This window comes from Oncorhynchus clarkii, chromosome 5 (genome assembly GCF_045791955.1).
Source record: "Oncorhynchus clarkii lewisi isolate Uvic-CL-2024 chromosome 5, UVic_Ocla_1.0, whole genome shotgun sequence".
Lineage (NCBI taxonomy): Eukaryota > Metazoa > Chordata > Actinopteri > Salmoniformes > Salmonidae > Oncorhynchus > Oncorhynchus clarkii.
The window spans coordinates 65,396,161-65,411,068 of NC_092151.1; the positions used below are offsets into that span (position 1 = coordinate 65,396,161).

General features: G+C 39.4%; 1 protein-coding gene and 1 long non-coding RNA gene across 14 annotated transcripts in view; one reads left to right on the plus strand and one right to left on the minus strand.

The window, feature by feature from the left end:
* Positions 1-3,798: 3,798 nt before the first annotated feature.
* Positions 3,799-9,311, minus strand: LOC139409234 (uncharacterized). Its single transcript, XR_011634384.1, has 2 exons — positions 9,115-9,311; positions 3,799-4,157 (listed from the first exon to the last, which is right to left on the minus strand). It is a non-coding gene; the product is annotated as an uncharacterized lncRNA (long non-coding RNA).
* The window catches only part of LOC139409233 (nuclear factor I/C), a 118,117-nt gene continuing 111,976 nt past the window's right edge, over positions 8,768-14,908 (plus strand). For 5 of the 13 annotated variants that reach the window (XM_071154094.1, XM_071154095.1, XM_071154099.1 and 2 more), the window contains exon 1: positions 8,770-9,344. In XM_071154094.1, the coding sequence (XP_071010195.1) occupies positions 9,342-9,344 (3 nt within the window). In that variant the 5' untranslated portion in view covers positions 8,770-9,341. Of the gene's footprint in view, positions 9,345-10,810; positions 11,558-14,908 lie in introns of those variants that run through there. The other 8 variants (XM_071154092.1, XM_071154100.1, XM_071154104.1 and 5 more) reach the window with 6 other exon arrangements.

Sequence of the window (14,908 nt, forward strand, 5' to 3'; positions counted from 1 at the left end):
AGCAGGCCACAAATGTGCATGTGTCTGCTCAAACGGTCAGAAACAGACTCCATGAGGGTGGTATGAGGGCCCGACGTCCACAGGTGGGGGTTGTGCTTACAGCCCAACACCGTGCAGGACGTTTGGCATTTGCCAGAGAACATCAAGATTGGCAAATTCGCCACTGGCGCCCTGTGCTCTTCACAGATGGAAGCAGGTTCACACTGAGCACATGTGACAGACGTGACAGAGTCTGGAGACGCCGTGGAGAACGTTCTGCTGCCTGCAACATCCTCCAGCATGACCGGTTTGCGGTGGGTCAGTCATGGTGTGGGGTGGCATTTCTTTGGGGGGCTGCACAGCCCTCCATGTGCTCGCCAGAGGTAGCCTGACTGCCATTAGGTACTGAGATGAGATCCTCAGACCCCTTGTGAGACCATATGCTGGTGCGGTTGGCCCTGGGTTCCTCCTAATGCAAGACAATGCTAGACCTCATGTGGCTGGAGTGTGTCAGCAGTTCTTGCAAGAGGAAGGCATTGATGCTATGGACTGGCCCGTCCGTTCCCCAGACCTGAATCCAATTGAGCACATCTGGGACATCATGTCTCGCTCCATCCACCACAGACTGTCCAGGAGTTGGCGGATGCTTTAGTCCAGGTCTGGGAGGAGATCCCTCAGGAGACCATCCGCCACCTCATCAGGAGCATGCCCATGCGTTGTAGAGAGGTCATACAGGCACGTGGAGGCCACACACACTACTGAGCCTAATTTGGACTTGTTTTAAGGACATTACATCAAAGTTGGATCAGCCTGTAGTGTGGTTTTCCACTTTAATTTTGAGTGTGACTCCAAATCCAGACCTCCATGGGTTGATAAATTTGATTTCCATTGATAATTTTTGTGTGATTTTGTCAGCACATTCAACTATGTAAAGAAAAAAGTATTTAATAAGAATATTTCATTAATTCAGATCTAGGATGTGTTATTTTAGTGTTCCCTTTATTTTTTTGAGCAGTGTGTATATATATATATATATATTTATACAGTATATCACAAAAGTGAGTACACCCCTCACATTTTTGGAAATATTTGAGTATATCTTTTCATGTGACAACACTGAAGAAATGACACTTTGCTACAATGTAAAGTAGTGAGTGTACAGCTTGTATAACAGTGTACATTTGCTGTCCCCTCAAAATAACTCAACACACAGCCATTAATGTCTAAACCGCTGGCAACAAAAGTGAGTACACCCCTAAGTGAAAATGTACAAATTGGGCCCAAAGTGTCAATATTTTGTGTGGCCACCATCATTTTCCAACACTGCCTTAACCCTCTTGGGCATGGAGTTCACCAGAGCTTCACAGGTTGCCACTGGAGTCCTCTTCCACTCCTCCATGACGACATCACGGAGCTGGTGGATGTTAGAGACCTTGCACTCCACCACCTTCCGTTTGCCCCACAGATGCTCAATAGGGTTTAAGTCTGGAGACATGCTTGGCCAGTCCATCACCTTTACTCTCAGCTTCTTTAGCAAGGCAGTGGTCGTCTTGGAGGTGTGTTTGGGGTCGTTATCATGTTGGAATACTGCCCTGCGGCCCAGTCTCCGAAGGGAGGGGATCATGCTCTGCTTCAGTATGTCACAGTACATGTTGGCATTCATGGTTCCCTCAATGAACTGTAGCTCCCCAGTACCGGCAGCACTCATGCAGCCCCAGACCATGACACTCCCACCACCATGCTTGACTGTAGGCAAGAATCACTTGTCTTTGTACTCCTCACCTGGTTGCCGCCACACACGCTTGACACCATCTGAACCAAATAAGTTTATCTTGGTCTCATCAGACCACAGGACATGGTTCCAGTAATCCATGTCCTTAGTCTGCTTGTCTTCAGTGAACTGTTTGCGGGCTTTCTTGTGCATCATCTTTAGAAGAGGCTTCCTTCTTTGACGACAGCCATGCAGACCAATTTGATGCAGTGTACGGCGTATGGTCTGAGCACTGACAGGCTGACCCCCCACCCCTTCAACCTCTGCAGCAATGCTGGCAGCACTCATAAATCTATTTCCCAAAGACAACCTCTGGATATGACGCTGAGCACGTGCACTATACTTCTTTGGTCGACCATGGCGAGGCCTGTTCTGAGTGGAACCTGTCAGGTTAAACCGTTGTATGGTCTTGGCCACCGTGCTGCAGCTCAGTTTCAGGGACTTGGCAATCTTCTTATAGCCCAGGCCATCTTTATGTAGCGCAACAATTCTTTTTTGCAGATCCTCAGAGAGTTCTTTGCCATGACGTGCCATGTTGAACTTCCAGTGACCAGTCAGTATGAGGGAGTGTGAGAGCGATGACACCAAATTTAACACACCTGCTCCCCATTCACACCTGAGACCTTGTAACACTAACGAGTCACATGACACCGGGGAGGGAAAATGGCTAATTGGGCCCAATTTGGACATTTTCACTTAGGGGTGTACTCACTTTTGTTGCCAGCGGTTTAGACATTAATGGCTGTGTGTTAAGTTATTTTGAGGGGACAGCAAATTTACACTGTTATACAAGCTGTACACTCACTACTTGACAAAGTGTCATTTCTTCAGTGTTGTCACATGAAAATATATACTCAAATATTTACAAAAATGTGAGGGGTGTACTCACTTTTGTGATATACTGTATATATATATATATACATACAGTATATCACAAAAGTGAGTACACCCCTCACATTTTTATATACATATACTGTACAAAATGATGTGGACAACCCTACAAATTAGTGATTTGTTGCTTGACCGGTGTATAAAATTGAGCACACGTCCATGCAATCTCCATAGACAAACATTGGCAGTAGAATGGCCTTACTGAAGAGCTCAGTGACTTTCAATGTTGCACCGTCATAGATTCCACCTTTCGAACAAGTCAATTTGTCAAATGTCTCTGCCCTACTAGAGCTGCTGCGGTCAACTGTGCTGTTATTGTGAAATGGAAACATCTAGGAGCAACAATGGCTCAGCCGCGAAGTGGTAGGCCATCTTTCTCTGGAGTGATGAATCACGCTTCACCAACTGGCAGTCAAACGGACAAATCTGGGTTTGACGAATGCCAGGAGAACACCACCTGCCCGAATGCATAGTAACAACGGTAAAGTTTGGCGGAAGAGGAATAATGGTCTGGGGCTGTTTTTCATGGTTTGGGCTTGGCCCCTTAGTACCAGGGAAGGAACATCTTAACACTACAGCATACAATGTTATTCTAGATGATTATATGATTCCAACTTTGTGGCAACAGTTTGGGGGAGGCCCTTTTCTGTTTCAGCATGACAATGCCCCAGTGCACAAAGCAAGGTCCATACAGAAATGGTTTGTTGAGACTGGTGTGGAAGAACTTGACAGGCCTGCACAGAGCCCTGACCTCAACCCCATCGAAGACCTTTGGGATGAATTAGAACGCCGCCTACAAACCAAGCCTAATTGCCCAACATCCGTGTCTGACCTTACTAATGAACTTGTGGCTGAATGGAAGCAAGTCCTCGCAGAAATGTTCCAACATCTACTAGAATGCCTTCCCAGAAGAGTGGCTGGTTGTTATAGCAGCAAAGGGGGGATCAACTCCATATTAATGCCGATGATTTTGGAATGAGATGTTCGAGCAGGTGTCCACATACTTTTGGTCATGTAGTGTCGTTTCTTATCATTTTGATGTATAGCATTTAGAATTTCACCATTATAAAGTGAGCATCACTGTAAGGTTCATAAAGCAGTGAGACAGAATACTGACTACCAGGCAACTCCATGAAACACACTCTGGTACTGCCCTCTTCAGGAGAACCTTTATTCATGTCAAACATTACACTTCACTCACTTTTCCATTGAGTTCAGCATATCTGTATGCTTTGCATGCATCCTGTTGACTTACGTAAAGATGACATGCAAGGCCCTTGTCATAGTTTTGAGGTTTGAAATACTATTTTCATTGTCAGTTGATGTCATAGCGTGAGTCCTGGCTCTCACTCCTCTGTCTTTAGGAAATACACCTTTTTAGCTGTAGATTTTTACAGGAACCCTTCAATTCACATTGAACGGTGGGATCATGTCTTTCCCGCTCGGTCCAGCACAGCAGTCCTGTGGTAAGGTCAGATGGCATGCCAAGACAGCTTACTCCACCAAACTCAGTGGCCTATGGATGAGAAGAGCAGATAACCAAAGGTGGGTTAGACACATCATGAATCTGCAAGTTAATTTTACCATAAGTGAATGAATCTCAGGAATTGCATTGTGTAAGCAAGTGGTAACATAAGTAGTTCTTGACTGAGTAATGTATGTACTATTTAATCGAGGTGGGGTTTTGCTCTCATTTAATGATTTCATAAAATGTCCTCTCTGCATCTTGCAAATAGAGTCTATTAACAAATGTATGCTTGACATTGTCAAGTCCTATTTTTACAGGTGATAGAGGATTCTATTCTCCAACATCAATATTTGTTGCAGAACATGACGTACTGTAGACTGAACAAAAATATAAATATAAATGAAACATACAGTTACAGTTCATATAAGGAAATCAAATCAAATTGTATTTGTCACCAAATACAACAGTTTTCCTTACCATGAAATGTTTACTTACAAGCCCTTAACCAACAATGCAGTTCAAGAAATAGAGTTAAGAAAATATTTACTAAATAAACTAAAGTAAAAAAATTTAAGTAACACAATAAAATAACAATAATGAGGCTATATACAGGGGGTACCGGTACCAAGGCAATGTGCGGTGATACAGGTTAGTTGAGGTAGGTAGGGGTAAAGTGACTATGCATAGATAATAAACAGTGAGTAGTGTTGGCGTTGGCGTTCCGGTACCGTTTGCCGTGCGGGTAGCAGAGAGAACAGTCTATGACTTGGGTGACTGGAGTCTTTGGCAATCTTTTGGGCCTTCAATTGAAATAAATTCATTAGGCCTTAATCTATGGATTTCACATGACTGGGTAGGGGCGCAGCCATTTATAACATTTAAAAATATATATATATATTTAACTAGGCAAGTCAGTTAAAGAACAAATTCTTATTTACAATGACGGCCTACATGGTGAGCCTGGGAGGGCATCGGCCCACCCACTGGGGAGCCAGGCCCAGCCAATCAGAATTAGTTTTCCCCACAAAAGAGCTTTATTACAGACAGAAATACTCCTCAGTTTCATCAGCTGTCCGGGTGGCTGGTCTCAAAATGATCCCGCGGGTGAAGAAGCCGGATGTGGTCCTGGGCTGGCGTGGTTACACACGTGGTCAGAGGTTGTGAGGCCGGTTGGACGTACTGCCAAATTCTCTAAAACAGCATTGGAGGCGGCTTATGGTAGAGAAATGAACATTAAATTATCTGCCAACAGCTCTGGTGGGCATTCCTGCAGTCAGCATGCCAATTGCATGCTCCCTCAAAATTGTAGACATCTGTGGCATTGTGTTGAGTGACACAACGGCACATTTTAAAGTGGCCTTTTATTGTCCCCAGTACAAGGTGCACCTGTGTAATTATCATGCTGTTTAATCATTTTCTTGATATGCCACACTTGTCAGGTGGATGGATTATCTTGGCAAGGAGAAATGTTCACTAACAGGGATGTAAACAAATCTGTGCACAAAATTTGAGAGAAATAAACTTTTTGTGTGTATGGACAAATTCTGGGATCTTTTTTAATATCAGCTCATGAAACATGGGACCAACACTTTACATGTTACGTTTATATTTTTGGTCCAACCCATAGTCTTTTACTGTGAGTGGTCCCACAGACCCACACTCTGCTTTATAAGACTGTGTATTTGTTCTTCACTTTTCATGATAATTATTATTATTTTTAAATAAAAAAATCTGTATAATGCCTCCTGATGGGCCAAATCCTAATCTGAGATTTCAGTAGCATACATATTTTATTAATAAAGGAAATATACTTTGGAATGTTCCAATCAAGTATTTATGATACCTTAGGCTATATTTATGTAGGCCTACTACCCACACAATTGAGTCTATATCAGGCCTACACCATGAGAAGATGTAGTTATAAATTAGCCTGACAAGGGCGACTTTATGAAATCAATAATTTACATTTTTAAAACAACTTTATGATGCACAATAGCATAATGGCGGGAGATTGTATGACGTTTGTACCACGTGGTTTCATATTGAAAACTCATTCAAACTAAATGACAAAAGCAATGTTTAAATCCTGTCTGCAAGATTTCTTCAGTTTGATTTTCTAATAATTTCATTATAATTTAGGCTACAGATTAGAAATCATAAAATAACTACCAGACATCTGTTTTTTAAGAAATCCCAAGGTAAAAGAAACAAAAGAGTGACCAATCCCAAGTAGTTCTGCTGAGGTTATCAGTATTGTACTTTCTCTTTCTCCTCTTTTGATTCATGCATCCATGGATCAGTGAATGTTTCCCGATGGTTAATTAGACATTTCCGCATGCAGCTATAGCCAAAACCTGTTGCATTTGTTATTCTGATGTCATTCCATATAGGCTAGAGTTGAACAAACTCTTCCAAGCAAGAACATTTGTTTGGCCAGAGGCTTTCTAATCAATACAAGATAATTGTATTTCTAATTTTGTTTACTGTTTAATGAAGGTTCTTGTGGTCCTGTCCAAAACTATCATAAACATTTTATAACATTTCCAATACTTCTGCTAAGGGGCTTAGAATGAACAATTACTGGACTTCAGAACTAAAAAGTATCAACAACCAACCACAAATAAACAAAAAAATATAATTTATCTTACAGTGTAATGTAAAAGACCTCATAATTATTGGTAACCTGGAAGTGATTTTGTATTTTAAATCCATGTCAGGAGAAATTCAATTTAGCCTTCTTCAAAAATGTTATTAGAAGACATTGAGTTTATTGTCAAAGCAGTGTGACATTTTAGAAATATTATTGTTTGTTTCATATAAATAGCCTACTTTACCTCTCATATCACCAGTTTAGGAAAAAAATGTTTATATTTAGTCTTCAAATGATACATTTATGGTTATTTGAAAATCAAATCCATGAATATCTTGTACAATGCATGTTGGAACCGTCAATTACAAATAGCCATATTCAATTCAAATAGGCCTACCCAGTACACTGTGGTGAAATACACAAGGCATGGACCCCAATTGATTTTTTTTATTAACGTCATCCAAGAAGTGAGCAACAAGTAAAACATTTGTTTTAGCATTTGAAGGGTTAAAAAATATTTTGCCCATGAGTAGATGTTATAAAAATGAATGCTTTCAGTTGCATAAACCTGCATTTTCAAAAAACAGAACATAATGAAAAGCCTTGTTTGGGCTTAGATCTAACTATCAAACATTAGGCTATTGCGTCATTAGCAAATAAAAGGTGCAATCAAAGTCAGAAAACACAATCTCACACTCACTACTGAATGGATTTTTGTCTCATATTAAATACTCCTGTATGGATTTTGCATGATTCGTTTGACTGTTAAAATGCAAACCTGAGACTTCAATTCAAACAGGTGTATTGTCCATTGCGTAATCAAGTTCCTACCCCAGATAAGACCTTAATATTCTTAATCAAATTGTTATATTACGATTCTAATGAAAGGGCCATTTGACATTTGAACAGTGAAGTTAAATCGAAAGAGAAAAATAATCCAGTAATTACCTATACAAAGGGGATGTAATTGCTAGTACTAAAAATAATTATTTCAGTTTAAGATAGGTAGCGACAAAAATGGTCTCTCGCATGCAAGCTACACATCTCTTAGAACCTAGTTATATAATTGCAATAAAACCCGAATTCTTCAACTAAAGAATGCATATTTATGTAGGTCAATTATCACTAATTTCTAACTGCTTCATGATGTTTTTAAATGTGCACATGGCCTACAGTTTTCAATCGCTTTAGGCCTAATGAATTGAAACGCAGAAAGCAGGTGAACACACTGGGTTATTATTTGGGAATGTCACTCTTATAAACTCAAGTATGACATTCCTAAATGTTTTCAGTTATAACATGTCATAAGCCACATACTTTCGTGATTGTTGAAGAATATTGGTAAACTTTTTTTTAACGTTTCCAATATGAAGCTGCAGAAACCAGTTGGAGACGCGGAGTTAATTCCGTGAAAAAGTAAAGTTATAAGAATACTTCTATATTCATGAAAGTGAATATCAATAGCAAAACGACTAGGCTATGAATTAATTATAAATAGGCTACTCATTAATAAATTATCAAATCATCTTCTGTTTGGAATGTTAATAATAGTAGGCTATAGCAAACTTGAGATGTATTTTCCTTGAGGATTTACGCACAACCAACTGTGGTCAAGTTCCCTGCTGCTCTCTTGAAAAGTGTGTGAGCAAAGTGGGGTAAAAGGCAATGGCAGATTTGACAACACCTGAAACTTTGACAGCTTTCTAAACCATGAATGAGGTTCTCTCCCAGGAAATACATTGAATTGAATTGTTTACACCAGTGTAATAAAAAGCTGGGGATGTAATTCTGAAATCACACACACACACACACACACACACACACACACACACACACACACACACACACACACACACAGAGAGAGAGAAGTATAGCCATGTTCCAAACGTGAAACCTGCCATAGAACAGTGAGAGGAAGGACAATTTCATTGTACATCTATCAGAGATTACATGTTTTGTAATAACGGCTCACAGTGGGTAAATAGTTGTATTTTTGCTTTTTATGAACTACGGCATCAAGTGCCACCCTAATACAATGCCCTAAGCCACACACACTCCCTCCTCTCTCGCACACACACATCCGCGCACACAGACACACACACACACCACCTTCGTGTTCATATATTCTTTCTCCGAGACGACTGTAAGATCTCCTAATTAGCCCATCGTTCGGGCCGGGCCGTCTTTAAGGACATCCATGATCATACGAAGCATTGGTACCATCATAACTAAGGACATCTATGTGTCCAATGCTGCAAAGCAATGAGACCGAAGACTCAGTTCTGTAATTTAAAGATAGACAACCAACAACACTATACATTACGACACCATCAAGCAGTTTACAGTTAGCAGTTTCTGCCCGAAATCGTAGATGTAATATTATTATATTAAAATCTTTATTTTGTTCTATTGTACCTTGTAGCGAGGATTCTGCTGGGGTTGAAGCTGCAGACTTCGCGTGGGACGTTTCTAATTGATCTCTGTGCGGTGTAGTCTCCCCTCCGAAGACAACGGATTACCTCTGTTCGCGGATAAATGGATATGGAATAATAATAGAAACCCGTCAACGAGATGACCAGGCGCTGAACCGTGGTGCTGCATAAACTATAACTTTTCTGGGGGGTTGGCAGTTTCGCTTTGAAATGGTACGTTAACAAATCAATTTAATCATTATTTGTCCATGTTCCAACAGACGCAAGGCGAGAATGATCACGAGTTGTGTGCACTTTGTAAAATCCAATTACGATAATAGCGTAGAGCTGTATTTTGGTGTTCTGCTCCTTTGTTTCTCAGCAGTTGGGCTACTCATTTTCTTGTTGGTTTTCAGCCAAGCGGAACGTTCGTTGGAAAGGCTAGAAATGCAGACATACTGTATATTTGTTACACCAGCGCATAATGATTAAGATCGTCTGCAAAGCGTTTTGGCACTTCTCCCGTAGTGAAATGTATTAGTTTTTTTGCCAGTTTGAGTGGGGCAACGCAGATTCCGTACCGGACGTCGAAGGCCAAGTTGAAGTTCAAAGCCAATAGACTCTGTGCGGGGTTTAGTTTGTTCAGCAGAAAATGGCCGTAGCCTCAGGCGCGCCGGCTTGAATTTGAACCGTAGACCGACAGAGGTGCTCCGTCCCTGGATGCAGTACAGTCCGAGTGCCGTTATAACACACATACTCGCGAGTGTTTTGAAAGTGCACTCAACTGGCATATTTAGAGTTTTTGTGAAAACAATATCATTTATTTGGCCCGCCGTTTTGGAAATATCAAATAAATATATTCAGGACGTTATATTTTTGGATGTCATAGATAACAAAATGGCCAATTTTGTCTGAACTGCAGTTCACTTCATGAAGGTTGATTTACCCACCAACACCACCGAACTGCTATAGACAAACTTGTGCTAAAGGATTGGATGCAATTATTACTTCACGGTATTGTCAGATCAATGTGAAAACAATATTGATGCAGACAACATTGTCCCTTCAGACTGATCTCAGAATAGTTTTCTTAGCTTTACCGGAGATAATCTGGTCTACTCACTCAAAAGTAAACCAAGAAGAAAGTTTGTATGTCCTTTTTCTCTGGTCTGCCCATATGGAGAGTCCATGTACTCTTGTGTGTAATGACATGGGGATATACTTACACCCTTACAATCAACTTTTTGTGTGCATAGTTACAAAAGCAGAACGTATCCATATAGTTGAAAGAGAGAATGTGATCATCTTTCATGGATAGTTCTCCAAATATGATTGTCATTACACCTACCACTTGTTTTGTGGTCAAGTCACATCTGACAATAAATACAATACTGTAGAAATGGATACAAGTAGGTTAAGTCTGAATTCAATGAAAAGTAACTGTATGCTCACCACTGACGTCTTTGCGCTTTTACGTACATACGTTTATAGCTTATTATTAGTTTGTGTAGATGTCTGTGTGACATGATTATAGAAAACAGCTGATAACGGATGATGAATTCAGAAGCTTGGTTTTCTGAATTGGTATTGCATGATTAGAATATCCACGTTATCAGAAGTTTATCGATTCTGAACATTTTGAAAAGCTGTTACATTTACAGTAATAACAGCTCAATTAAGTGTAGTTCGTGTTGTAACTTAGTCGTGAGAGGCCACTTGGGAGTGCAGGCTATTGTGTCTGTGATGCAAGACTGTCATCAACGCACTCCAATGGTTCATTTGTACGATATTACGCAGCAATTTGCCAACGACACGTTTGAATAAACGGCACAAGCGCACATGCAACATCGCTGTCCTCGATGCTGGGATATGCTTCGCGAGGGAGGGAGTGTACGCTCTTGCTTGGGTGAGAGAAAGTCCTCTGCGATTTTCGTTTCTGACCATCCGTTCCAGCGTTGCTCCTGATGATCTAAACGCATTACTTTGTTTTTCGTGGATTTAACGGGTATTGCTGGACACAGGGAATCAGGGTTACTGCTTCTTTAAGTTCTTTTGGGGGGATGGGCTATTTTCATAACGTCATTTCATTCCTCCCTCTTTTTCATTTTGTCATTCTTTGATTCTTTTTCTCCCCCCATTTCCTAAATGGAACAGATTGCCCGAGCCTTTTCATTTCCCAGCTTTCCCAATTTTTATTCAAAGTTACTCTTTTTATTTTTCAGGATTATTAAGTTGAACTTTTCTTCTGTGTCATCATTTTTGGAGGGCTAACACCTTAGTGGACGTAAACTGCAAGTCAATTGAGGCGATGGTGGAGGCGTTTATGGTGATGATGATGATGATGAACTGTAAAAGAATGATTCACTAACTTGTCTGTCTTTTGCTACCTGACAAGTCGATATAAGTTCATTTTCATCATGATGTACTCTCCTCTCTGTCTTACTCAGGTAAATTCTTCCGCTTCCTTACTTTTTGGGGAGTTATTATGCATGAGCTTCTGTATTGACTGAATGAACGTGGCTATGAAATGCAGATGATATTTCAGTTTAGAAAAGGGCGGGATGAGTGTTGGCACAGTCGGTAAGGAGACGTGGAGTCTCTCAGCCTATATTAACTTCAGTCTTTTTGTTATCACTGCTTACTCAATAGCATTATGCTGACTCATGTTTAAAGCAGATTTTTTTTTTGTCCCAGCTTTTCATGAAGTTTGTTAACTTTGGAGAAGTGTATGGCTAAAATAACATTTAATTAATTTGCTGTGATCGATGAAGACTCATGATGGCAAGCTGTGCATGCCAAAAGTATCAGAATTCTTAATCTTAAAGTATCAGAAAAAGTTAGGCTATCGACCCTGTGTATGGAGAGTTTTCCACAAAGTATCCCACTCTCTTTTGAGTTAAGGAGGGACAACAAACCACCCCAAGAACTGTGGTCAGGCCTGGAGCACTTCGACTCAGTAATGATGTCCTGATTAATTATTTAAATGCTTAGAATCATTGTAAATAGTGTGTGTGTGTGTGTGTGTGTGTGTGTGTGTGTGTGTGTGTGTGTGTGTGTGTGTGTGTGTGTGTGTGTGTGTGTGTGTGTGTGTGTGTGTGTGTGTGTGTGTGTGTGTGTGTGTGTGTGTTCTTTACCTGTGTCATGGAGTAGTGTGCACTTAAAGCGTTTTGTGACATTTTGGAGTGCGGAAAGTTGTGTATCCAAATAGTCTATCTGTTTATTTAGAACAGCTATCACAGTCTGCTATCAGGATATTTATTTAGAACAGCTATCACAGTCTGCTATCAGGATATTTATTTAGAACAGCTATCACAGTCTGCTATCAGGATATTTATTTAGAACAGCTATCACAGTCTGCTATCAGGATATTTATTTAGAACAGCTATCACAGTCTGCTGTCAGGATATTTATTTAGAACAGCTATCCCAGTCTGCTGTCAGGATATTTATTTAGAACAGCTATCACAGTCTGCTGTCAGGATATTTATTTAGAACAGCTATCCCAGTCTGCTGTCAGGATATTTATTTAGAACAGCTATCACAGTCTGCTGTCAGGATATTTATTTAGAACAGCTATCACAGTCTGCTGTCAGGATATTTATTTAGAACAGCTATCCCAGTCTGCTGTCAGGATATTTATTTAGAACAGCTAACACAGTCTGCTATCAGGATATTTATTTAGAACAGCTATCACAGCCTGCTATCAGGATATTTATTTAGAACAGCTATCACAGTCTGCTGTCAGGATATTTATTTAGAACAGCTATCACAGTCTGCTGTCAGGATATTTATTTAGAACAGCTATCCCAGCCTGCTATCAGGATATTTATTTAGAACAGCTATCACAGTCTGCTGTCAGGATATTTATTTAGAACAGCTATCACAGTCTGCTGTCAGGATATTTATTTAGAACAGCTATCACAGTCTGCTATCAGGATATTTATTTAGAACAGCTATCACAGTCTGCTGTCAGGATATTTATTTAGAACAGCTATCCCAGCCTGCTATCAGGATATTTATTTAGAACAACTATCACAGTCTGCTGTCAGGATATTTATTTAGAACAGCTATCACAGTCTGCTGTCAGGATATTTATTTAGAACAGCTACCCCAGTCTGCTGTCAGGATATTTATTTAGAACAGCTATCACAGTCTGCTGTCAGGATATTTATTTAGAACAGCTATCCCAGTCTGCTGTCAGGATATTTATTTAGAACATTTATGATTGAGCAAGTCAAAGGCACATTTCTTACCTGATGTTGAGGAATCTTTTGTTTTTACTTCATGCATTAGGATTAGGCCTATTTTGAGTCAGGTTGACACACAACATTTTTTGGCATCTAGTTGAAGAAAATGTATTTTTCATCTAGTATGCAATTAACATTTAATTGAGTTGTAATTTAGGAGATAATATTTCATACACTTTGAATGTAAAACTTAGAGAGAAGTCATATCTAAAGAAAGGGACAGCCTGGCCTACATGAGAGAAACCACGTAGCCTATGACCTTGCTAGGTAGGCCTATAATAGTCCATGGTTAGATTTGAGGAACCTGTTTCAGTCTGTAGGTGGATGTGTTTCACTTGGTTAAAATGATCTAGATATGAAAAAACTTTCTTCCATTTATTGATAGTCTTTAGAATCCATTTACACATGATAAGTCATAGCCATAAAGTCTTCATAGAGACCTATGTAGTTCACCAGTAAAATTCAAATGTTTTTTTTTATTTTCAAATGGAATTACACTTAACTTAATTCACATAAAATAACGTGATAAAAAATCTATATACCTTGTTTTTATAGCTGAAGACATAAATAGTGCTTTAGTTTCCGTTAATAAATGCACTGCAAGAGGAATCCAGGGAAGAGCTTGGGTTTTTTTGCCAGTTGGCAGAACTCAAGCAAAGACAAAGGGTGTTTTAAGGTCGATTTTCAGTAAAAGGCAGCATACTGTATATTGAATATGATACTTGATGTGGCAATTCAGATGGGCACAACTGCCATATTTACTTTGGCTTTGGGATCTGCAATGGATTGTATAGCCCTGTTCAAAGATTTGTTTTAATTACAGAGGAAATTGTACTTTTCTTAAAAAATAAACAGACACATTGTTGCATGGTTCTAAACTGTTATTCTGAAGGAGGGTTTCTGAAGGAGAAGAAATAATATTAGAAACAATTACTCATGTTGCTGTATGCAACAGGTTCCATATGTTTTACTGAATGTATATTTCAATAGTATTGTAACTGAACTTTGTAATAATACTGGTGACAGTTGTATTATTAGTGTGCTTTTGGAGTTGCCTTATATGAATTGTAGCAGTTCAAACTAAATAATACCTTTGGCAGTTTATTTTTTTATAAGACTTTATTGATGTCTCAGATAGTGACATTATATTTTTACTGAAATATACAGTATATAATTATGATTTGTTAAAATGAGCCTATGCACCTATGGTTTATTCATTGAGATTATCCAAATGAAATAATTAAGATGCTAAACCAATTTTGACGTGAAAAGTAATAAAGTTGAGTAATTATGTAGGATTTGTAGTTTTAACTCCTAGTTTATGCAGCCAGCTGGTTTGTTGAATTGCTCATATGCACATCTTTAAAAGTTTTGAACAATGGTGAATTCAGACTTGTTTTATGGTAGTAGAATATCAGTGCTCTTCGTAGTATTTACATTCACGTTAAGAAAGCAGTTCCTTTTAAAACAGCGGCGATCGGCTCCTTTCATTGAGTTGGAATGCACAAGTAATTCATAAATTCCTGTGTATTTTAATTTGTAAACACCTGAA